Here is a 24,332-nt window from a genome sequence, read left to right as displayed (position 1 = left end):
TTAACTGGGATGATTATCTTATCTTGTGTGGGTTTTCATACATTCTAAAATCCAGCCCTTGGTTGGTTACATATGTTCATATCCTTGTTTTTCACTTGTTATGGCTTCTGCTGATAAATAGAAGTTCTTAATTTTTTTTAAAAAAAGATTTTATTTATTTTTAGAGAGAGGGGAATAGAGGAAGAGAGGGAGAGAAACATCAATGTGGGGTTGCCTACTAGGGATGTGGCCTATAACCCAGGCATGTGCCCTGACTGGGAATCGAACCAGCGACCCCTTGGCTCGCAGGCCAGCACTCAATCCACTGAGCCACGCCAGCCAGGGTAGAAATTCTTAATTTTAATGCAGTTAAATTTCCCAGTCTGTTCCTGTGTGGTTAGTTGTTTCTATGTCTTATTTCAGAAACCCTACCCTACTGTTGGGAAATGAGGATGTGCTCCCACATTTCCTTCTAGAAGCTGTATGGTGTCGCCTTTCACAGTCAGATCTAAGGAAGATCTGGAACTGCCTTTTTAAAAATTTTGCACATTGGAAACTTCCAAATATATACAAAGGTACAAAGAAAAGTACAATAACCCTCTACAGACTCAGCCCTCGACAATGACAAAATTTTGCCAGTTTTATTTTATTTACTCTTCTCCATTCTACCTGTTTTTCTTCCTTATTTAAATGGAAATCTCAGCTATAATATCATTCATCTGTAAACACTACGTTATCTTTCACAGACAAGGCCAGTTTTCAAAACACAACCTCAATGCCAGCAGCAGCCCCAACGAGAGCAACAGTCCACTATGAGGAGGTGGCGTCCTCAGTGGACTCGGCACCGTCTGCTGAAAGGACTGTCCTTCCCCCACTGCACTCAGCATCACTGTCTGGGGCATGGAACAAGTGTCCATTCGGCCCCGTTCTGCTGGTCTGCTTATCTCTATGCCTCTGCCTTGCTCGTGAAATTCTAGCTTTATAGGGAGTCTTGCTAGTCAGTGAAGTCCTCCTCCCACTTCCTTCTTTCTCAAGAGCACCCAGGCTTTGCTTAGTGCTTTGAGTTCTACACAGGACACCATTACTGTCCTTCAACCCATGACACAGACAGTAACACGGGGACACTTATTTTCTAATATTTTCTCAACAGTATTTCATAGTTTTTTTTATGTATATCTTTGTAAGTCTTCTTGAATTTACTCCTTGATATTTTTCACGGTATTGTAAATGATAGTTTAGATGACAGTTAAACGACCATCTAAACTACAGACTTTCATTTTCTGTTTATTGACAATACAGAGATATGCAATGTCTTATACCCAGCTATCTTATAACCACTTATTTCTAATAATTTTTCTGCAGATTCACTGAATTCTCAGTGTCCACTCATCTACATGAGCTATTACTGACCACAAAAATCAGTTTTCAGTGATTATCTTGTTTCACATTGTCATTTGGCAGGTGATGAAATCATGGCCCAAAGACTTTAAGTGCCGAGCCAGGGCCAAGAGGAAGTTACCCAAACAGGCGAGACTGGAGCTTGAGTCCCTGGCTCCAGTCGTTCATATCACTTCTATGATAAGGTGATCAACCTTTCAAGGTGGAAGTCATTAAAAAACAAAAACAGTATCTAGGTTATTATTATTCTTTAAAGACTTTATTTATTTATTTTTAGAGAGTGGAAAGGAGGGAGAAAGAGGAGAGAAACACCAATGTGGGGCTGCCTCTCAAGTGCCCCCTACTGGGGACCTGGCCCACAACCCAGGCATGTGCCCTGACTGGGAATCGAACCAACAACCCTTCGGTTCACAGGCTGGTGCTCAATCCACTGAGCCACACCAGCCAGGGCTAGATTATTATTTTTAAAAATATTCTGCACGAAACACGAACTTTTGAAGTGTTTTCTAAATCAAATCCTTGCCAAAGTCATCAAATACACTCTTGTTAAAGTCCTGTGAGTCATCAGGAAGGCAACAACCTGGGAGGACGCTTTTGTAACCGCAAAGTAACAACACTGATTTACACAACACAAAGGACCCGGTATGGCAACCTGACATCCTGTGACCGCACAGCACATCCTACCAGAAACACGGGGGTTTTCCAGAGCGGTCTGCGAGGCCAGACCTACGGCAGACACAGAGTCACAAAGAAACGCTGAAGCACCTCCTTGCTTTAATTCCCAGCCTGGCCACACGCAACGTGCTCGAAGGAGCCTGTCAATTCTAGAAATAAGCAGTAACTGAAAATAAGACCCAGATATTTACATTACTCTAAGTGTATGCATATGTCTATAAAAACCTCAGCCCTAATAGTCAGGCTTATTATTGTAAATGTAGTCACTGTAAGTAGGAAAAAGTACTACAAGGATATTTAGCAAAAAAGTGTATCTCTCTCTCAAAGTTTCAACAAGGTATACAATACTCTATTATTCGATCAAACACAAAAATCATTTCATGACTGTTTTTCTAGGATCATAATTTATATTGTACCTGTTGGCATCTGAGCTAACTTTTGCTTTTATTCTTATTTTCCAGGATATGTAATAATTGTTAGGAGAAAACTACGGAGGAAACACTTTTAGAGAAGATACCTTAAAAAGGGCATTAAAAGCTTATTAAGAGAGAAAACTATCTTCTCAGACAAAAATGAGATGCCCAACTGCCCAAATTCTCAATTTTCAAAAAAGAACAGATGACCATTGGCAAAAAAGAAAAAACACAACGCCCACAGGTCAGCATTTACTTTGGACTCCCAACTACAGTTCTGGAAAAATAGCTTTGCTTTGAGAAGAATGGTTCAATTCCGAATCTACTTTTCCTTTCAAAATGCACTACACTGTGAGGTCATGATGTGATCATAAAAAATCATTCACCCCATTTCCCTCACTTCACACTCATGGTAAGTACCCTGCGTAGCTTGGGGTCTAAACTCTTTTTTTTAAGTACCTAGGAACCATGCCTCGCCTCGCCTCGCACGTCCTTCACCCTGTGCACCAACTCTGACCGACGTGTCCCCTGCTGACGGAAAACCACCTGGCGAGTGGGTCTTCCATCCTCCGTGACCACCTGCAGCTGTGACTTTGGTTCCTGTCCCCTCGTTGTCTTGGGAGGAAATGAGAAACACCCAACTAACCAATGGAATCCCACCTCTTTTTAGACATAGAACCGGTGTGGACGTGACATCCCCAGCACACACTGATCCTGTCATAATCAAATGTCCTACCTTCTCATCCCGGAAGTTTAGAAACTGCTGGAAAACCTCGCTTTCTGAAATCACCGGATGGCGGCACATCCTGGTCATCCACGCCTGGAGCCTCTCCATGCGCATTTTGATGAATTCTTCTTCAAAGCGACCTGCGAGGGACATGCCGAGAATGATGCACCAGTCTGCCTGAAACGTGTCGCCATTACCACAGCTGAGAGCTGCTGATACAGCTGACAGCTACGTGGCAGAGAGTCATTTGGCATGCACCATGGCAACGTGTCACCACCCTAAGGACGGGCAGCGCAGCGACGCTCGAGACCCAGCGGAACGACGCAACAGGCTTTTCCATTTAAACAAGTAAGAGTGACATTCCGATCGGACAAATTAACAAACCTTTTAATTGTGACAAGAATACTAGAGCTTCAAAGTGCTACTTTCTTCAAGGATCCCTAGAGTACTTATAAATTAGAAGTAAATCCTATTTCAATGTGAAAAACTTTCTCTTTCTTATAAAGTACTACATACCCATATTAAGCCCTATAGGCAAGTAATGGGTGATATAGTTGAATTTAATATGTATTTCTTACAAAGTACATGAAATTTCTATATTTATAAAAATGTGACCAAGTGAAATATAATCTCAGATATACAAGTGTATTAAATTTAGTGTTTATGCAAAGTAACTCAGACCATAAATTTTTTTCATTTTGTTTTATGAATTACTTAAAATGAAAATAGAAAAAGCAATTTTTCCATGAATGCAATAACGAAAGTTGCTGTCCTAGAACTTATGACCATCCTAAAACAGCTTAATACATCATATTTCTGTTTTAAAAGTAGAAAATGAGCTGAACAAGACTGACACATTGAATATCAAGTGAACACTGAGGGTTTTTATAAGCTGCCATCCAAAGTCACCCTCAGTGAAAAGGCTTCGGGAGATGGAAATTCCAGCTACAGTCAAGTGAGGCCATCAGCCAATCCAGTCCCCGCAAAATAACTTGAACCCCAGACAAAACTATCAGTGCTCTGGAAATCAGCCGAAGGCTAACGGCCCCCTGAGAAGTGTTTGTTTGCAAAACTGCTGAGCGTCGGGCACGCACAGTGGAAATCTGTGGCGTTCTGGCTGGGGGCAGGTCCTGTCTCCCCACCAACCTCCCTACCTTCTACCTGGCCGACACGGGGCCTGCCAGGGTGGCACGGTGTTGCAGACCGCTCTGCCTGGTTTTAGGAATTGTATCTCAACCCCTTGTGGCTAAGGGCAAGGGATGACCTTTGGAGTGTGAGCCACAGAGATTAAGCTTGTCTCTGGTAGCAAACGCTGCCCCAGTTTCTTCTCCCTGCCCCCAAAGCTTGGTCAGAAGTCAATGACAGGTAAGACCCCTCACAGAAGGAGGCAACCTAAGCCAGACTCGATCACTTGGGAGGTCTTCATGGAAGGACGGGGGCGGGGGGGGGGGGNGGGAGTTCTCAGGGGAGGGGGGGGGGGGGGGGGGGGGGGGGCGGCAGCGCGCGCAGCTAAGAGCAATGGACTCTCACCCCCTCCCACCCCCCCAGCTTTGACATAGCCAGAGTCCCCATGTTCTCTGGGAGAAGTGCTTGCTTTCTGGCTCTAATCTCCTTAAGCCTGAATACCTGTTGGGGAGAGGTGCAGCTCCTTGCCTTGCTAGAGTGTGTCCTGGGGAAAAATCTGGCACCACAAAGACTTCCTGATAAACCTGTGAAATCTGCTCTGCTAAGAGTGCTTTCATTCATATGTTAAGGGTTCGAGTGAGAAACCCTAAAACTGTTCCTGACAGACTTTGACTCACAGTAGGTGCTCAGATTTCTTTGAAATGTTATCTACTGTTTGATTCTTGCCGCCCTGTATTCCTGTGTATTACAACCCAATAAAAGGCCCTGAAGGAGGGGGCTCGAGGTCTTTTTCTCCTCCGAGAAACTGGCTGCTGCTGGCCTTTTTCCATGAGAAACTGGCCACTGCCCACGGCCTTTTCCCTCTGGGAAAATGTCCACTTCTCCCCATGATCACATCAAGTCTCGGCCACATTCGCTTTCATCCGTGGCACACAGGGGGACTTGCGAGGGACGTTGCCCCCACAGCATGGGCTGTGAAGACGGCAGCTGCGGCTTTCCTAGAGGAAAGAGCCTCCCCTGACCTGCAGTGCAGGGAGACGCCCACGCTCAGCAGGGGCAGCGACCACCCAGAAGCTGGTGAACAGGGGGCACCAGCAGCTGCACTAGCCAAAGTGACACAGTTGAGCCAGGACACGCCAGGCTGAGGCAAGAACAGTGGATGGGGTGCGAGCAGGCATGCACAGCTGGCCAACTCCAAGGCTGCATGCACGTCAAGGAGACACAAGAAGGCCCCGAGAAAGCGGAAAGCAGGGCTAATTCAAGAATGACTGGAGCTCTGAGCGTGCTCCCTGCTCACACGCAGGTCCACTGGTGGGGGCAGAGCCTGGCTGGCCCGAGGGGGCGCACCTCCAGTACACACAGCCCCCGGTGAACCCTAGGGAGCCAACTCTGAAATACTACTACTACTACTACTACTACTAATAATAATAATAATAATAATACTTGAGCTGCAGGAGAGACAAATTTCAGAAATTTAGCCCAGTCAAGTTACTTACAAAAAAAAACTAACAAACAAAAATAAAGCAGAAACAATCACCTTCAAGAGAGAAAAATCAGAATCCAGAATCACTAAAATATATTCTCCATAATGTTCAGGATTCGACAAAAAATTAAGAGATTGCCAAGTCCCATCCACACCGAGGGAAAAAAACAGTCTGGAGAAACGGCCTCCAGGCGCTGCCAGATGCCAAACTGAGCAAAGGAAACCACAACAGCAGACAAAGAAGCTTCTATAAATATTTTCAAAGAACCCAAGGAAGCCATGTTCAAAAAAGGAAAGGAAAGTATGACAAGGAATCAATAAATAGAGATTCTTACGACAGAAATTTTTAAAAAAAGAATAAAATGAAAACTTTGAAGCTAGAAATACAGTAACTGATGTTAAAAATTTACGGTAGCCCTGGCTGGTGTGTTTCAGTAGATTGAGCACAGGCCTGTGAACCAAAGGGTCACAGGTTCAATTCCCAGTCAGGGCACTGCCTGGGTTGTGCGCCAGGTCCCCAATAAGGGGCACTCGAGAAGCAACCCACATTGATGTTTCTCTTCCTCTCACCCCTACTCCCCCTCTGTCTAAAAATAAATAAATAAAACCTTTAAAAAATTCCATTGTAAGGGTTTAAAAGCTGTTTCAAAAAGGCAGAAGAATGAATGAACCCGAAAGTCAATCAACAGAAGTTATCTAATCTGAAGAACAGAGCCTCAGAAAACATTGAGTACGCCAACATACTTGTGATAGGAAACCCAAAGGAAGAGAAAGAAGAAAAAATATTCAAAGAAATAATGTGGAAAAGTTTCCCAAATCCGATGGGAAACTTTAACTCATACTTCCAAGCAGCTCAATAAACCCCACGTAGGATAAATATAAAGCATCCACACCAAGATGCAGCACAATCGGACGGCAGGAAGCCAAAATGAAACAAAAACTTTGAGAGCAAGAAGTGAAGAGCGACTCATCACGGACATGGGGTGAACGTGCACGTGTGTATTTGTGTGACCAACAGAATAGGCTGATTTGTCATCTGACACCATGGAGGCCAGCAGGCAGTGGAGAGACACAGTCACCGTGCATTCCACACCCAATAAATGTATTCTTCACAAATAAAGGCAAAATAAAGACATTCCCAAACTAAGTGACAGAATTCATTGAGAGCTGACCTGTATGACAAGAAATAGTACAGGAAGTTCTTCAGGCTAACAGGACGCTGTCTCAGGCTAAGAGGAAATTACCTAAAACTACAAGGAGAAAATGAAGAGCACCCAAAATATGTGGGTTAATATAAAAGACTCTGTATGTGTGTGTGTGTGTGTGTGTGTGTGTATATATATTTTTTAAATTTTATTTTAATTGTTGTTCAAGTACAGTTTTCTGTCTTTTACTCTCATCCCAGCCCACCCACCCAGTATAGATATATTTTTTAAATTCACTTAACTTCTTTAATGGACCTAAGAATGTATAAAGTAGTAATTATCACACTATATGGTTGGATTAATAATATACTTAGAAAAATGTATGATGTATATATGATAATAATAAGATGGGAGAGAATGAAGTTGCATTTCAGGAAATTCCTATTAATTTTATTACAATTAGTTAACAGTAATATGAAATGAACTGTGATGTTACAAAATAATGTACATTATAACCACTGAGACAACTAAGAAGAAAATAACTTAAAAATTTAGTTTTGAAAACAAGATAAATTTGGCTTAGCTGGACAGAGCGCCGTCCTGTGCACCGCAGGGCTGCAGCGTGAGGCTCGGTCAGGGGACACACCTGGGCTGTGGTGCGTGTGGAGGCAACTGATGGATGTTTCGCCTGCCCTCCTTCCCTTCCTTTCTTTCTCTCTAAAGATCAATAAACACATCCTTGAGTGGGGGCAAAAAAGTTTTTTAATGGGAGGAATTAAAATAGCACGTGAGAAAGTATTTTGTATGGCCCTGACTAGTGTGGCTCAGTGGACTGAGGGCTGGGTTGCAAAGCAAAGGTTTGCCAGTTCGATTCCCAGTTAGGGCACATGCCTGGGTTGCAGGTTAGGTCTCTAGTCGGAGACGTGTGAGGCGACCGCACACTAATATTTCTCTCCCTCTGTTCTCCATCCCTTCCCCTCTGTCTAAAAATAAATAAAAACAAAATCTTAAAAAAAATAACAAAGTATTTAATATAAAGGCAGTAAAGGAGAAACAGAAGAACAAACAAAACACACACAAAGAAAAATAGCAAAATGGCAAATACAAATCTAATTGGGTTAACAATTACATTAAATATAAATGGTCTAAAAACTCCAATCATAATGAAGAGATTATCAGACTTGATAAAAATGATCTGCTGGCAAAAAGAGATATAACTTAGATTCAACAGGTTCAAAGTAGAAGGTTGGGAAAAGACGTGCCACGCTAGCGGTCACATAAGAAAACTGGAGGAGCTATATCAATATCCAACTAAACGGACTCTAACAAAGGAAGTCACGAGAGACAGGAGGGACATTCCATAATGATAAAAGGGTCGCTCATCAGGAAGATATGACAATGACAAACTTGGTAAGTGACAGGATGGAAAGGAGAAACAAAGAGTGTGACAGTAACAGTCAAAGACACCAACTCCCCATTCTCAGTAACTGTCGGCACAGAAGAACGCCGGCAAGGCCGCGGAAGCCTGCACAGCATCCCCCCATTCCTGACCCAGACCGAGTGGCAAGACAGACAGAGCGCTCCGCCCACCGCGCAGAACCCAGTCTCTGCAGCGGGCTCGGAACACGCTCCGGGACGGACTGTACACCAGGTGGTGAAGAAGTCTCAAACTGAAAAGGGTAAAAAATCACAGAGAGCGTGCTTCTCTCTGAGCATAACAGAATAAAACTGTTCCTCAAACAACAACAAAAATATGTGGGAAATACCCAAATATTTGTAAATTAAACATATTTTTAAATAAGCCAAGGGTCAAGAAACTTCAAGGGAAGTTGGAAAATAGTTTTTAACTGAACGCATATGAAAATTCAACGTATCGAAATTTGTGTTACACCAGCACTTAAAGGGCATTGTTTAGCATGCAATGCCTCTAATAAAAAAGAAATCTCAAAACTGCAATTTCAGTTTCCATGTTTTAAAAAAACCTAGGAAAAGAGCAAACTAAGTAAAAGCAAGCAGATACAGAGAGATAATAAAAGAGAAAAAAATGATGAAATAGAAGAGGGAGAAAATCAACAAAATCAAGAAAATGGAGAGGAGACACTGATTGGAGAACCAGGACCGGAGGGGTGGCTACCACGAGAACAATTCTGCACGCTCCCCTCAACCCCTTCGATGAAACAGGTCAGTTCCGAGAAAGGCCCAAACCCCAAAGCTCGCTGAAGAGGCGGCAGCCTGCGTGGCTCCAGATTTATTCAGGAAATTCACTGACAACCTTCCTACAGAGAAGGCTGCAGGCCCAGAGAGTCTCAGTGGTGAATCCTGTCAAACGTTTACAGAAGAGATAATACCGCTCTACGCAACCTCTGCTGGAATGCAGAAAAGGACTACTTCCAAAGTTTCCTTAGGAGGCCAACAATGCCCGGACAGCAAAGCCCGACGGAGACGTTACAAGGTAACCTCAGACCAACAACCCTCGTGACACAGGCACAAAATTCCTCAACCGACTATCTGCCCACAGAACCCGGTAGCACATAGAAACAAGCAGTGCATCACGACCGAGTGAGGTCTGTTCCAGGAATGCAAGGCCAACTCTGCAGAGAAAGAAAAACCACACGGCCACCTCCACGGGTGTACAAAACACGTCCGACAAACTCAGCATCCATTCACACAGAAAACTTTCAGCCAATTAGGAATAGAGGGAAGTCCCCTAATCTGATAAAAGGGCAGCTACAAAAAACCTTAAAGCTAATCCTATGTAACAATGAAAGACAGTGCTTTCTCCCTGAAACAGGGAACAGAGCGAAGAAGCCTGCTCTCCCCATTTCTATTGGATGTCATACGGGAGTCTTAGCCGGGTCAGTGAGGCAAAACAGGAACAAAAGGGTAGCTGGAAATAACCTAAGACTCGGCCCAACTCGCCCTCAGAACTCGTGAGCACGAGCACGCATGGGGCTTCTGAGAAGAGGGTCACCGACCCACGCACCACAAACCCGTTAGCAGAAAGGCTGGCACTGGGGCAGCCTCGTGGGCCAGGCCGGCTCCTTGTGTGCAAGCGTTTCGAGTCCTGCACGCACTGGGAGAGGAGAGTCAAGCACTGCGCACACTCAGGCTGTGCACAAACGGAAGGTCCCATGGTTGGGAACAGGTGACACCCCTTCCACCTGCCCCCACCTCGGACAGAAGAGACCCACTACGTGGGCGTGGACCTGAGCTGTATATGCCAATTCCCCATCATGAGCGAACAAGTGAATTACACCAAGACCTACTCACTGACTGATTCTTATTCTTCCTAAAATTCTTCTGACTGCTGGTTTATTTCCAAATGATGACGTCAGAAGTTATTGTGTGCTTCCTGAGATCTCCATACCAGGTTTTGGAGAATTTGAGAAAAGTGGGGAGGAGGGATTTCCGTTTCCCCATTTTGAACAAACCTTATTTACATTTTTCACTGAGAAAGTGAATAAATCAGTTTTCCACCCAGGAGGAAAACCAGATTCATTCAATATTATTTCACAAAGAATAAACCTATGAACAACAACACAAAATGTTTGCTCTAAGTTTCTCACAGACCCATCGACCGTCCACAGAAGTGCCGTGACACTTCCGTCCCGTCTCCAGGATTTCAGTGAGAGGGAAGCTCATATAATAACGATCTTGTGGCCTGGTGGGCAGGAGGCAAGCAGGACGAGCGAGAGAGAAAGTGGCTTCTGTGCTTTCCGCTTCCTCGGCACACGTCCCAGCCAGCGAATCAAAGCTCACCTTTCTTCGGATGAGGGGCTGTTGCTTTCTGGCTTTTCTAGGACATAACCCTGGCTTCAGGCCTGAACTTTTTTTTTAAAGAAACAAACCTTAACATGGGAATAGAACCATGACTCTATGAGGCTTTAAAATGGCGCTTTGTTATCTGATTCAGAATAAACAATGTGTTAAAATCCGAGTGATCTGAGAAAGCTCCTTAGCCCTAAAACAACTCCTTAACCCATTCACTTCGACACTCAAACTGTGCCAATTGAGTTGTGAAGGAGAGAATATAACATTCAGGAAACAAACTGAAATTTGAAAACACAGAGAAAGGCAGACTGAAGTTCTCATGGAAATAATCTAAATTTTTAAAAAGAAAGATGAATTTGAAACAGTAGCAGGACAAAAGGGAAGGACTGTGACCATGTGAACTGGGTACAGAACCAGGGGCACAGTGGCGCCTTGGGGTGGGAGGAGACCGCAACGTGCCCTGGCCCGGCCACCCCAGTGGGCTTCCGCTCTACTGTGCCTGCTCAGGAGTCGCCCCGATAAGGGCGAGGACCCATTACCACGAGGCAATACAGCCCCGGCCCCACTCTCCACTCTGCCGTGACAACTTGAAACTTCAAAAATTAAAAAAAAAATCAAAATCAAAACAACTTTTTAAAAACAAATGTTTCCATCTCCTCAAAAAAGCTCAGAGAAACATAAAACATACAACAAAGTACAAAGGAAAGTTTCAAAGAGCACGACCTTCTTACCCTAAGGTTACTAACTCTAACTACAGAGCAGTGGTCTGCACCTCACCATGGACCAGAGCAGGCTGCGGACCAGACTCCCACCGCTGCTCAGCACGGGGAGCGGAGCGCACTCAGCGCCGTCTGAGCTGAGACAGCGGCACAGGAAGTATCTGGAGCGGGCTCTGCCGTCCGGCTGATTGGGACGTCAGCTCCTCTCCGACCTGTCTCAGCCCCCACTGGGTGAGGGCCAAACCCTGTCCACTCTTCCCCCGTTCACAGACCCCATGCTTCCTCTCGCCGGGTCTCTGTTAGCCGGCGGACATCCACTTGTCTCGGACGCCTGTCTAGCTCAGACCTTTCAAAACTCACACTCACCTTTGACCCTTTCCTTTCCATACCTACTGGTTTCACCTACCTGAAAAATGGCTAGCTACATCCTGAAACAATTTCCAATCTTTAGTAAAGCTCAGCTCCTCTGTAAACCTCTATTCCAAGAAAAACACACTGAGTCCTGAGTACTGACACTCCAGGCTCTACACCAGAGACTAAATGAAAATCAGCGACAGTTCTCCGAAGAGACACTGAGACATCTGCTCTCTGACCGTGACCTGCAAGGGGCCCTGGCAGCACCGTGGATCACTGACCAGATCACCTGGGGTTGGGCTGGTGGGGAAACACGACACCTTAGCTCAGTAGGAAAGAGGAGAGGCTAACGATCAACGGAAAATAAAAACATCCAAATGCAAACAGTCACCTAAATGACCGGGTAGAAAACCGGGCAACTCCCCGCAGCTGCGCCCTGATGCTCGCCCCTTCTAACGGAAACACTGCAGCTGGACCACACACGCGTGTGCATCGGCTGGGCCACAGACTCTCATTCCCACATCCGGCTGCTCGGGTCACTGCCATCACCTCAGGTGCCATTTTCCACATTTAGGAAGCTCATGTGTTCCTTCCACAGGAAAGGCTGCAGCAGTAAGGACACGATGGCTGCCAGAACGGGAGACCTGTGTCCGAGACGTCCGATGGGAAACCTCACGAAACCTTCTTGTTAGGTGCTCGGGCAACCCCCAAATACACGTGCGGCACATACAGCTGTACGGGCTACGGTTTCCAAATCCCTACGTCTGGCTGCTCTGGAGGACAGAACATACCATGACGATTCCCACCGGGAGACGCTTGCCAGAGCCTCGCACTCAGCGTCCCGAGGCCAGGGTCATGCCTGCTCACCTGTGACTTGCTTGTCTGGAAGGGAAGGGATTGGAATGGCTGACCCGAACTTAACCAGGAGACGTTCGTACAACCAGTCAAAGTGCTTATACCTGTGGTTTACAGCTCGATTAGTATTCTACAAAATAAGGGAAAGAGGAGAAAAAGTTACAATGCCAATTAGAGAAAATGAAGAAAAATGCCGGTAACTAACAACTAGTGGCAGAGGCGCGACTCTCGTTTGACGCCGCGGGTACTCACAGTGGGCGTCAGCTGGTACTCGATGTAGCTCTTCAGCCCGTACATTTTGGAGCCCTTCCTGGGGTCCGCTACCACGCAGTCAAAGGTGGAGGTAGGGTAAACCCACATCGGGCCGTAATCTCCGACCTGCACGGCGTGCCAGGGAAAGTTAACTTTGTTACAAGAAAAAAGTGAGCAAAACTGATATATCAAATGAGAGTCAAAACTGAGAATCAAGTGATTCTCTTTAAGACCCAGAGTCCTTTGGGGGTCAGTCCTGCCCTTGTTTGAGATGCGACCCAAACGCCCTCGTTCTGCTGGGGTCGTCCTGCACAACTGCCAGCCACACCCTCCGCTCCTCACGTGGCTCCCCCTGTCCCCATGGGTGCAGGATGAAACACCGTCTTTCTCTCTCTAGTCCAGGTGTCTTAGTTATATGTATAAAGGGCTACCTTCTAAAAAAATTCTTATCTATCACAGGCTGAGAGTTCGTGCAATAGAAAATCACACCCTCGGATGTCTGAACGATGTCAAGCTGCCATCAAACTCTGTCAACACTCTCATTTTCTGGACACCCACTCCCAACTCTTTCTAAAGGTGGAAGGGAGATAAAACGGGGTGGGGTATGAAAGTTCATAGGTTATTAGGTCAGGACAGTGGCTGGGGCCCCCGGAATTTTAATGAGACCAAAGAGAAGGTCTCAGACAAAGAGCTATTCTGCCCACCCCCCCCACCCCTTGAGGAAGAACCCAGACCCAGAAATGTCCTCAAGCACCAGAGCAGAGTCTCTCAGAGCAGCCTGTGGGGGACTTGTCACTGTGACTGGGACTGAGAGAGGGGCAATTCTGACCTAGGAGGGCTCGATACCCAGGGGCCGCATTTTACTGGTGGTGATGGTGGTGGGACACTGCTGTGCCTTAAGAGCAGAGAACCAGGTCTGCTTTCTCACAGTTTCCTAAAGACACGATGGCTTCCCCGGGTCTCCCTTTCCACGCAAGAAGCCCACCGAGGCAAGCCTGCCCACAGGGAACACGGCCCAGTTCTTCCTAAGACATTTGGGACCTAAACCCTGGGGTCCTTTAGTTCTGTCCCACCACTGCCATGCTGTGACAAAGCCCCCTTTGAGAACCCAAGGGGCAGGGCCACAGGCTCTTAACTGTGTGGAGATTTAAATTTAATGGAAAAAGCAATGATACATGTTCAGTGCTTACCAAAAAGTCTGAAGAAAAAGTAAACTAAAATAATTTTAATCCAGTGACATCATTAAGAACATCTGTCTTAGAACATCTCAGAAGACAATTACCCCAAATTTGCTCTGAGGAAAGAAGAAAAAAAGGGATCTTGGTCACATCCCTTCTTTCTGGAGGTTTCTAGGTTTCAAAGTTGTAGGAACAAGTAATTTAAGTCCACTATCGTTCTTGCAGTTTTCTCCAGTTGCCTGGGACCCAGGGACTACAGAGTGAGACCAGACGTTGAGTCCACGGCAATTTCACTCCAGGTTCGCCCACCTATGGCTACAGGGCAGAGTCCATGGGGCCAGAAGCCAGCCGCGGTCCTCTCTTCCAGAATTTCATCTGGGAAAATCGGCTGTACACGGCTTAGACAGGAAGTCTACCAGCAAGCAGCGTTGGGGTGAAATATAACCACCAAGTTATTCTAAGACAGATACTCTTAACATGTCCTGAACTCCCAGCTTGTACTTGCTAGCTCCTTACTCTGACCTGAGGGCTGGTTTACTGGAAGAAAGGCTAATTATTACCAACATTGTGGAAAACGCACTTTATTCTGGTAACATGCATGTACTTTGCCAGGAAGAAACCTGCATATCTGATCTGGTTTATTAGCTCAAACTGTATGGCTGGTGGAAGAGCAGCACATAGAAGACACTTCGAGACAACTTAGCAATGAAAATGGTTGGAAGAATGTGTGTACTGTTGGTGGTTCAGTTACTAAACCTGAAAGGCAGAGAGTATCTAAACAATATAAAGAGCAGGCATCACTTTATGTTAATTATCCTTGGTGCTCTCAGAATACTAACACACACTGTCAGTTATTCGGCGCATTAACTGTGTCTAAGGCTGCTTTCCAAATGACTAATAATCCTCCTAGCTTTAAAGCACACAAAAGAGCTTAATTAGAGACAGAGCAAATAAATAAAAATGAACAAACTTACAATGATAGGAATTTTCTCTTTGGGTTTTGCTAGTTGCTTAGCCAACAAATACTGTTCCATCCCAGGCTTTGCAAATCCAGGAAACCTAATCATGAAGACAAATGGCTGGTGAGCGTTTGGTCTTTCTTTAAGAGAATTATGCAGCTCTCGTCCACGTTTGCTTAACCCAAACATTTTAACCTTGCTCTGTCCTTCAGATGGACTAGAACTAGGAAACTGTGGTAAGCGAAACCCTGTGCAATCAGATTGTTTGCTGGCCAGCAGTCATTTCATTAGGCGCTACGTGGTAAGAGCAGCATGACTCCAGAAGGTGTGATGTGTGTGGTGCTCTGTTTGCTTAACTGGCTCTGAAACACTCTGTCACCCTACGAAGAGTGAAGGGCAGACCAGAAAAACGTGCCCCCACCCCCCCCAGGTCACAGGAGTCGATGTCCCTGAGCACGGCAACGGGAATGGAGCGCGCAGGCAATGGCCACCCACGGGCACCTCTGCATCCGAATTAAAGCTGCCTTTCAACACGCTCCCTTGGGGAAGCCCCAGCTGCCCCACAGAACCTGCCGTGCTCACAAGCACCGGTGCTGCTTTCTGTTGGAACTGCCACAAGAAAAATAAAAAGTTCACGAGATACAAAAGAAAAGCAGTCTTCTTCATAAGAGACCTGGAACATAATAAAATTGGCTACTTCCAGAAACCAAATCTAAATCCAAAGCAAATTTCTAAAACCGGAGAAAAGCTGGGACCAACACACAGCCACCCAAAGTGCTACTTCTAAAGAAGACAGGGCTAATTTGGGCTGCAGAAGTTTCTGCAGATGCAAATCAGGACTGCTCTGATCTCGTTTCAACATGGAATGATATTTTAGAGCAGAAAATTCTTAAAGCCAATCCCCTCATTTGGGAGAGGAAGAAACTGAGGTTCAAACAGGTCGTCCAACTTCCCCAGACCCCACAGCACATGGGAGGGCAGAGCGGTGGGGCGGGAGCGCGGGAGGTGGAGCCCAGGCCTGGGCGCCGGCCACCATCTCACTTTTCAGCTACGGAAACGTGGCCAGTCACGTGACTCAGTCTCTGCTTCCTCACTTTCAAACAAGGACGGAGAGATACATTCTACCTTAACAGGTTTTAAGTATACTCTCTATTCAGGTTTAAACAGAGAGTAACGCACATCACACTACTGACCATACTGAAAACTTCAAATTTGACTCTAAGAAACAGGATACTGTCAATAATGAATGACTACCTTTTATCATACAAGCAACTGAGCATAAAAATACATAAAGGGAGAAACCAGACAGAGAGGTAGGAAAAGTGGGCAGCTGAAAGATGACAATCACTGATGCTATGTAAACACACCAAGGGCACTTGCAGGACTTTCTGAGCGTATGCACACGGGTGTGGGTCTAGACCTACAGCCCAAGATGCAGACACACAGGCTCCGGCAGAAGCCCGACAGGCCTGAGCGTGGCCGGAGGGCAGCGACATGGGTGCGACAAGTCACAGATTTGACTAGACAGTTTCACCTAAAATGCCATATGGTGTGCAGAACGGCGTGCTTGTGACTTTGTAATAAAGGATTTTGCATTAAAAAGGGGTGCCATTAGTGCCAGACCCTGTGTACAGCAAGTGTTACACTCACAATTCTTTTCCAGATGCAGATTAACATTCCTTGGTATCTGCTTTGAATCATGGACTTGGAACACTGAGAAAAAGTATCAGTAACTTCAGAAAATAAAAGCACTTTGCACGTAACCGCTGTAAGAGGAGTCCTTGAAGGGCCTCCTGCAGGGCACACACCGCATCTCCAAGCTCCACGGGTGTGGACGGCAGACTCACCCGGCACCGCCCCCAGGGAAGGCTGGGGTGCTCTGCCACACCGACCAGGCGCTCTCCAGGGAAGTAGCACCTCTACAAGTGCCGCTCAAAACATCCTCTTTTTAATTTAAAGAAATCCAGGTGGAAACCAAGTCTTAAACACACAAAGCACCGATTAGAGCACACAGCTCAGGAGACGGAGGGCCTGGGCTAGAACCCTGACTAGTCACTTACCCTCGTGTGAGGCGGGGCAGTCACTTATTATATTATTTCTTATACCAAAGTAAATTCCCCTTCCAACTGGTAAAACTGAGGCCCCTCCCTGGGCCTCAGTTTCCCCCATGTACGAAACAGAGGTTACATGTGCTACAAAGGGGTGGGAGGGTACAGCTTTGCACAAGGCCTGGCAATACGGCAAGGGATACATACTAGTACAACATGAAAAGAGTTACTACTTTTAATCTTCCTGTGACATCAACAATGAAACCTGAATATGTCATGGAGTTGATAAAGCTAAAATAGTGTGTGCAGATCATTAAATAGAACCAGTGTTTCCTTTGAAATGAAAAAATAAAAAACTGTAATAAGCCTCCAAGCTAAGATCCAAGTAGAAGGGAGCAGAATGCAAATCTTCGCACACCACGGAGAAGCTTCTTTGCACCCCCGGTCTACTTCCACACAAAGCCCCGCCTCCCGACGCCCTGAAACCTACTTGTTGAGCGGCAGCTTCATGGACGAGGCGCCAGGACGACTGTTTCCACGCTGAGCGCCGCCTGCTTCGGCCGCCTCCGAGTCCTTGAAGTAGGGGGAGGATGACTTGGGGTCGTCCCAGTCTTCATCCCAGTCGTCATCGTCACCAGTAGCTGGGGGTGGACGCAGAACACGGTCAGTGAAGAAAACCAAAATACGAAGGGAACGACTTAGTTTTCTGATCATAACGGCGGACTAGGTGGAAGAACTGGAAGAGGAGAAGCGGGTGTGCCCCGGATGCAGCAGATGGGGGGGGGGGGGGCAGGCTCTGCAGGCAGCTTAAGGCTTGAAGTGCAGACTCTGTCTTCTAGTGCAAAAGATAAAGCAGAAACAGCGTAAAGAGGACTGTCCAAGCAATTTCACACGAATGCAGACTGCAAAAACGCTGCACAGGACCCAAGGAAAGGCCTTCCGGGGGCTATAGGCTGATGAATCCAGCTTTGCAAACTTGCAAGTAAGCAGATCAAATACCCGGATTGGGAGGTCAAAAGGTCCGAGGGGAAGCTCTGAGAAGGAACGGTGCAATATTCACAGTAATAAAGGTGAGAGAAGGGCAAGGTGGGGACAGACGCAGGTCAGGGATGGGGGGGGGGGGAGAACGAGACAAGGAGTCACTGAGCAGCACCAGCAGCCCGACAGGCAGAACCGCAGTGGTGGGTAAGGCCGCCAGCTTCCCTGCCTCCCTCCTGTCCACGGTCTGGGCCTCTGTCCCCTGCTCTATGGTCTGATGTGTCCCTTTGCCATGTGACAGGAAATGGCCCCCAATCTCTGCCCTGAGTGCCACCACGAGAGACAAATGCCAAACAAAAAGGAAAAGAAGTCGATGAAGGATCTGGGCGGAGGCTTTTGCGCCACAGCCCTACAGAACGAAGGGCAGTGGTCTGGCCTCCCTCGTCTACGTAGCCTGCAACCCCAGGGTCTGCCGACAGGCCGGCCCCTTCCAGAGGGAGCTCGGAGCGAGCTCTGTGCCCTTCGTGGTCCCTGCAGGCAAGGCCCTCGCTAGGGAGCACGCTCGATTCCAGCACAATGTGCTTGTGTGGGGTCATAAAAGTGATGACCCTTTCTACTTCATTTCAGAACAGACATAAGTGCCCTTCCTTCATTTCTGAATCGTTTCCCCTTCTAGAAATCCCTTTTCTGCCTCAGAATTTCCATTAATAGCCTGGGAGTCTCAGACAGGTAGTTTAGGAAAAGATGAAATAGTTAAGTCAGAGACCATAAACTGGTGGGTGGTAAACTATATTTGATCCGTACACACATTTTTTAGCCCAAGACTTAAAAGCAAATAAATGTGTGCTAATCGCCAAGATTTTAAAGAGTTTTCTTGCTTTGTGAACCTGGCCTCTGCCAGCGTTTGCACTTGTGAGCTGGCCAGACAACTGAGACTGGACTCCGGGGGAGAGTTCACAACGACCCACAGCAGGTGCGGGTGCAGGGCTGCTGCGAGTGATGGGAGTGCCTGAGAGCAGTTCCCGCAATCAGAACCGGCTGCACCTCGGGCGCCCTAGTCATGCTGAGGGCGGGCCCCAGCCGAGCCCTTCCTCACCTGGTCCAGGGTAGGCCTGGGGGTGACCGAAGGCGCTGTCCCAGTTATTCGCAGTGCTTCTCGGAGCTGCTGTCCCCTCTGGCTTGGCCCCCCAGTCATCCGTGCTGTCCCAGTTTCCAGGTTTGGAGGCACTCCAGGCTGACCAGGGGTCACTGCCACTGCCGACCTGTTGTCAGGGGTCAGAAAGACTATCTGTGATTTCCAGAAAGCAGTACTCACTTCAGTAGGAGTCACAGAACAACTGAACACAGTAGGGATGTTGAAAGAAATCAAGAGGGCCCTAGCTCGTGTGGCTCAGTGGATTGAGCACTGGCCTGAGAACCAAAGGGTCACTGGTTCAATTCCCAATCAAGGCACATGCCTGGGTTGCGGGCCACATCCCAGTACGGGGCACATGAGAGGCAACGACACACTGATGCTTCTCTCCCTCCCTTCCCCTCTCTAAAAATAAATAAAAAATTCAGAAACATCAACAGAAATTTAAAACAAACAAAAAACAGAGTTTACTAGCATTTTAAATAAAAATGATAAACATGGAGGAGAGCACAGAAAGCAGCCTTAACCTGATTTGACTGATGTTAACATTCTGCTGTATTTGCTTAGGATCTGAAGGCCAGCAACAAAGAAGGTGGTGGACTAGCACCCCCCCCAGTCACTGCCTCCTGACCCACAGTCCTTCCCGTGTGCGTTTATGTACTTCCACTACATATGCCCACATCCATAAATCACTTTCATACTTTCAAAACGGAACTAAACATTATACTGTATATAATCCTCTGCAACTTGTCTTTTCCATTTAGCACTATGTTTGTGAGATTATACATGCTAATAATAAGGATGTTTTATTCATTTTAACTGATTGAGAGCAGTCAGTTGTATTTTTAGTAGCATTTTATTTATTTGAAAAAGTAATACAGTCCCAATTTTTTTTTAAAAAAACCCTCAAACAGAATTTAAAAATGCACTTTAAAAAGCTCTCGGGTTTGGGATAAAAATAAATAAAAATAGCCCACTGCCTTAAGACGCCAGTCATCCTCTCAGAGACAACGGACTACCCCCAACTGACTCCGCGTGCGCACTCACTCGCACACCCCACTCAAAGGCCCTCTGTGCTCTGAATGAAACGCGCCAGTGAGCCCAGATGACACTGCTGCTCGGCACTCTGGCCTTTCCCCACCTAGGAGCCCGGTGCGCACTCCTCGGTGACCGAGGGCAGCGCACACAGACGGCGTCTTTCTTTCACACAGCTTCAGGCTCCGTTGTGTTGGCGCCGCGTGACAAATCAGCACATGGTTTTCAGTGCTTTGCTCCTGTAAATAAGGCTGCAACGCACGTCCGTGGAACCCCTTCCCCACACGCCCACGGGGCCCATGTGAAACTCCTAAAGGAAACCTGCTGGGCTCCTGAGAGTGTGCGGTGACAATCAGAGGACTCTGCCCCGCTGTTCTCCGAAAAGGCTGTGCAGTTGCATCCCCCCGCTCTCACATGCTAAGGGGTTCTGTCTTCCACAAAGAAGGCTGCCTTACCCCAAAGTTAGTTTAAAGCACTTTTCTCCCATTATTCCTGCAATGTTATAGTTTGTTTTTTAAAAGATTTTATTTGTTTATTTTTAGAGAGAGAGGAAGGGAAGAAGAAAGAGAGGGAGAGAAACATCAATGTGTGGTTGCCTCTCATGCGCCCCCTACTGGAAATCTGGCCCCCTACCCAGGCATGAGCCCTGACTGGGAATCAAAATCGCGAACGCTGGCTTCACAGTCCAGAGGTCGACCCACTGAGCCACACTGCCAGGACTAAACATCACCATAAACAAAATTCCAAACCGGTAACAGACACGCGGAACCAGCAGCCCCCGCCTCTCACCCTGCAGCACCCCCAGGAGTCACACACTGTGCTGCTTGTTTTTTCGTTTGTTTCCTAATCTAAAAATGTTAAGCCTTTAGTCTGTCTGGAATTTACTTTGGTATAAGAAATAATATACCCCTGGTCAGGTGGCCCAGTCGGTTGGACCATCGTCCTGTGCAGGTTCGACCCCCAGTCAGGGCACATACGGGAAGCAACTAATTAATGTCTCTCCCATCAGTGACCCTCTCTTTCTCTCCCTCCCTTCCTCTCTCTCTAAAATCAATAAACATATCCTTGGGCGAGGATTTAAAAAAAGAACTACTATAGGAATCCAGCTTCATCTTTCCTTTCAGTCTATCTGTTGTCCTATCATTTCAGGGATAAGCCATCCTCCTCCAGTGATCTGAAATGTCACCTTCATCCTACACGGGACGGGGCCCACTGCAGACTCTGCTGTGACTAACATTCTACCTGGCCTGGCGCCCAGCTGCCACGGAGCCCACCGCACAGGGCACGTCAGTCCTCTAGCATAGCATCTTCTATGGTTTATTTTCACACGTGACCTTTGGCATCAGCTGAATATTTTAAACCTAAAATAATCGACTTTAGTTTTGAAGTGTCAGATTTTAAAAAATGTGATTTTCATTTCCATCAGCTTAAATTTACAGATAAATTCAGGGAAAACAAATACTGCCTTTTTCAATGTTGAATCTGTTTATACAGGAAAAGGGAACAGCAAAATTTCCCCCTCGCTGGAGCCTTCTTACTCATATGAAAAAAAACTCAGCGTAGGGGAGACAGGGAGAGCAGGAGAGAAGGAAAGGGAGGGGGAGTGAGGGCGGGGGGGTGGGGGGGGATTTACCAGAAACTTCCCCGAGCTGTGTGAACCCCCCTCCCTGATGTTTCAGAGCCCTGTAACGCTGGTCTTTTTCTTCATTGTACTAACTGGCAGATGTGCGGAGAGCTGGTTGCTACAGACCAGAAGCATCAGAAACAGAGTATGTGTTTTACATGTGGGAGTATGACTTCATTCCAATGCCTCTTCATACCCTCAGGGGAAAAGTGAAGTTACTAGTGATTTTGCTCAAAGTCAAATACTAATAGCAGACATTTCAAATATATGACTGAACTGGGGCCCATGGCTTACAAGATGACACCTTCAAGCTGCTCTAAAGAACACTGGAAATGCAGGCAGACACCGAGGGCGGTGCAGTCCGGAGCAGAGCTGCCCTCCGGGTCAGGCTGGGAGTTCAAGTCCCGGCTCTGCCTCTTTTTAGACGGGCAACCTCAGCTGGAATGTGAACCCAGGCAGCCTGTATCAGATTTGGAAAGACTGACAGAACTGAATGAAATAAACTGCAAAGAGCAGAGGGTTATAAACTAGACCAACAGGAGTAAAAGCCCAGTGTTGCCACGACAGCACGACTGTGTTAGCAAACTGTCAAAGGAAGATTTTCATCAACACTGAGGGGAAAATTGAATGTGAGCTATTCACAGCAAGTGTCCTAAAAAATTAACACTTAGGACAAAAACACATAACATGACAATTCTCTTTAAAACTACTTTGTTTACAAATTGCTTGCAAAAATGGCTGTATTATTTGGCTATGTATATGATCTTCGCTCTCTATCTAGGTTATAAAATCCTTGCAGGCAAATCTAGTAACTGTTGGCTTCTCGCCATCTGACTTTTCATTTTTTCATTCTTCCTGGAACATTCCCTCTACCTTGTTTCAATCTGACCCCTGCTCATCAATCTTTTCAAACCCACTGAAGGAAAACCTCTCCAGCCTCTCTCGCTGACTTCCGACTGGCTTCCCTCTCTCTGATGACCGGTCCCTGACCCCTAGGACCCTCCTCTAACATCAGCAGCTAAAACCAGCGCACACAGTTTGTCAGGGTCTGTCTCTCTCGCACCCACCCTTCTCACCCTTTGGCCTCTGACTTCTTTGCTTCCACCCCCACTCCAAGCCCCCTTTGTCCCTCACTTGCAGGCGCAGGTCACACCTGACCCCATCCTGCTTCTCCCTAAGGTCTCAACCCCCCAGGCACCTCTTCCCGGCTTATTTCCAGCTTTCCTCCTCTGTCCTGTCTACCCAGAGATGTCTTCCTCCTCCTTCCCTGCCTCCCTTTGGGGCACCAAACCCCCCCTGACTCTCAACCGCATGGTGTTAAACACCCTTCACTGCTCTCACTGACCATGGAATGGACTGCAAGCTCGCAGGCCACCTGCCCTGTCTGTCCCCTCTTCCTGCCAGGACATGCCGCCCCCCGCCCCCGCCCCCACCCCCACCGCTAACCTCCACTTCCACACTCGGCCTTCAGTTCCCCTGCACCCTCCGTCAGCACACACAGCCTCTCCCTCATCATCCTCAGTTTTGTCCAAGTCCCAACGCCACATCTGCATGCCGTCCCAAAGTCAGTCTTAGGTAGAGTTATTTGTGTATCAGGTGGTCACTCACAATAGTAGGTTGGGGTATAAGCCTATCTTACTCACAAAACATTTTGCCCAACAGTTCTCAAAATATCTTACATAAAGTGGCATGGTCTCAAAAAATTGTTTTTACTTTAAAGTGGTTCAGAATGATGTTCTTGATCATTTGTGTGGAATACACATTACTCTGTCAGACATCTGGCCTTCACAACACTGTCCCTACTTCACAAACGGGAGGTCGGGTCTTGCTCGTGCACAGCGACCGGAGCCTCTCCTCGGGAGGCAGCCTGCCCTGGTCGATCACAGGTGTGGTTTTCAGCACCTGACACCACCATGCTCTTAGAATAACCATGCCTCCCATGGTACAAATCGGTAACAGCACACTGCAGAGAAGTCGGAAGGTACAGACAGGTAGAGGGACGGGCAGATGTGTGATAAAACAAGAGCAGCGAAATGTGAATGGTAACATCCAGAAGGTGGTTCACGGTTATTCACCATGAAACCACCGAAGTTTTCAATGCCTGAAGTTTCAGCAAATGCTGGGAGCTCCAACAAACAGTCTGTATACACCCTCGTCCATCTCTACACTCCGCCAGGACACACACAGGGGACATAGACAAGGGCCATGTCCCTCAGTCACAAGTGACTGCCTGCTGCCTACAAACATGGGACCTGGCATGCACTAAGTGCTTAGCAAAATTAAGTACTCATCAAAAGAAAACGCTCCCAGAGCGGGTTGGTCTGGGTCTCTATCACAAACGCATTTTCACCTGTCTTTCGCTGACACTGGCCGATTACGTCTGACTCTCGGCCTCATCCTGTGCCAACTAAATCAGATGCCTGGGAGTCCAGGAGCGCCTTGTTCGCACATCTGCTGACTCAGCTCTCTCGAGTGAAAAGCG

At 47.0% G+C, this 24,332-nt stretch overlaps 1 protein-coding gene across 1 annotated transcript in view; it reads right to left on the bottom strand.

Moving 5' to 3' along the window:
• Nucleotides 1–24,332, bottom strand: part of SNX9 (sorting nexin 9) — an 85,998-nt gene that overhangs the window by 17,932 nt on the left and 43,734 nt on the right. The window contains exons 5-10 of the mRNA XM_037054889.1: nucleotides 19,156–19,321; nucleotides 17,572–17,722; nucleotides 15,049–15,133; nucleotides 12,897–13,022; nucleotides 12,657–12,774; nucleotides 3,202–3,332 (exon numbers count right to left, since the gene is read on the bottom strand). Of these exons, the coding sequence (XP_036910784.1) occupies nucleotides 3,202–3,332; nucleotides 12,657–12,774; nucleotides 12,897–13,022; nucleotides 15,049–15,133; nucleotides 17,572–17,722; nucleotides 19,156–19,321 (777 nt within the window). The remainder of the gene's footprint in view (nucleotides 1–3,201; nucleotides 3,333–12,656; nucleotides 12,775–12,896; nucleotides 13,023–15,048; nucleotides 15,134–17,571; nucleotides 17,723–19,155; nucleotides 19,322–24,332) is intronic.

The sequence above is a fragment of the Sturnira hondurensis genome, unplaced genomic scaffold (assembly GCF_014824575.4).
Source record: "Sturnira hondurensis isolate 20B ecotype Veracruz unplaced genomic scaffold, ASM1482457v3 Scaffold0000167, whole genome shotgun sequence".
Taxonomy (NCBI): Eukaryota; Metazoa; Chordata; class Mammalia; order Chiroptera; family Phyllostomidae; genus Sturnira; species Sturnira hondurensis.
The sequence above is the reverse complement of the archived record's forward strand: the minus strand, read 5'-3'. Positions and strand labels throughout refer to the sequence as shown.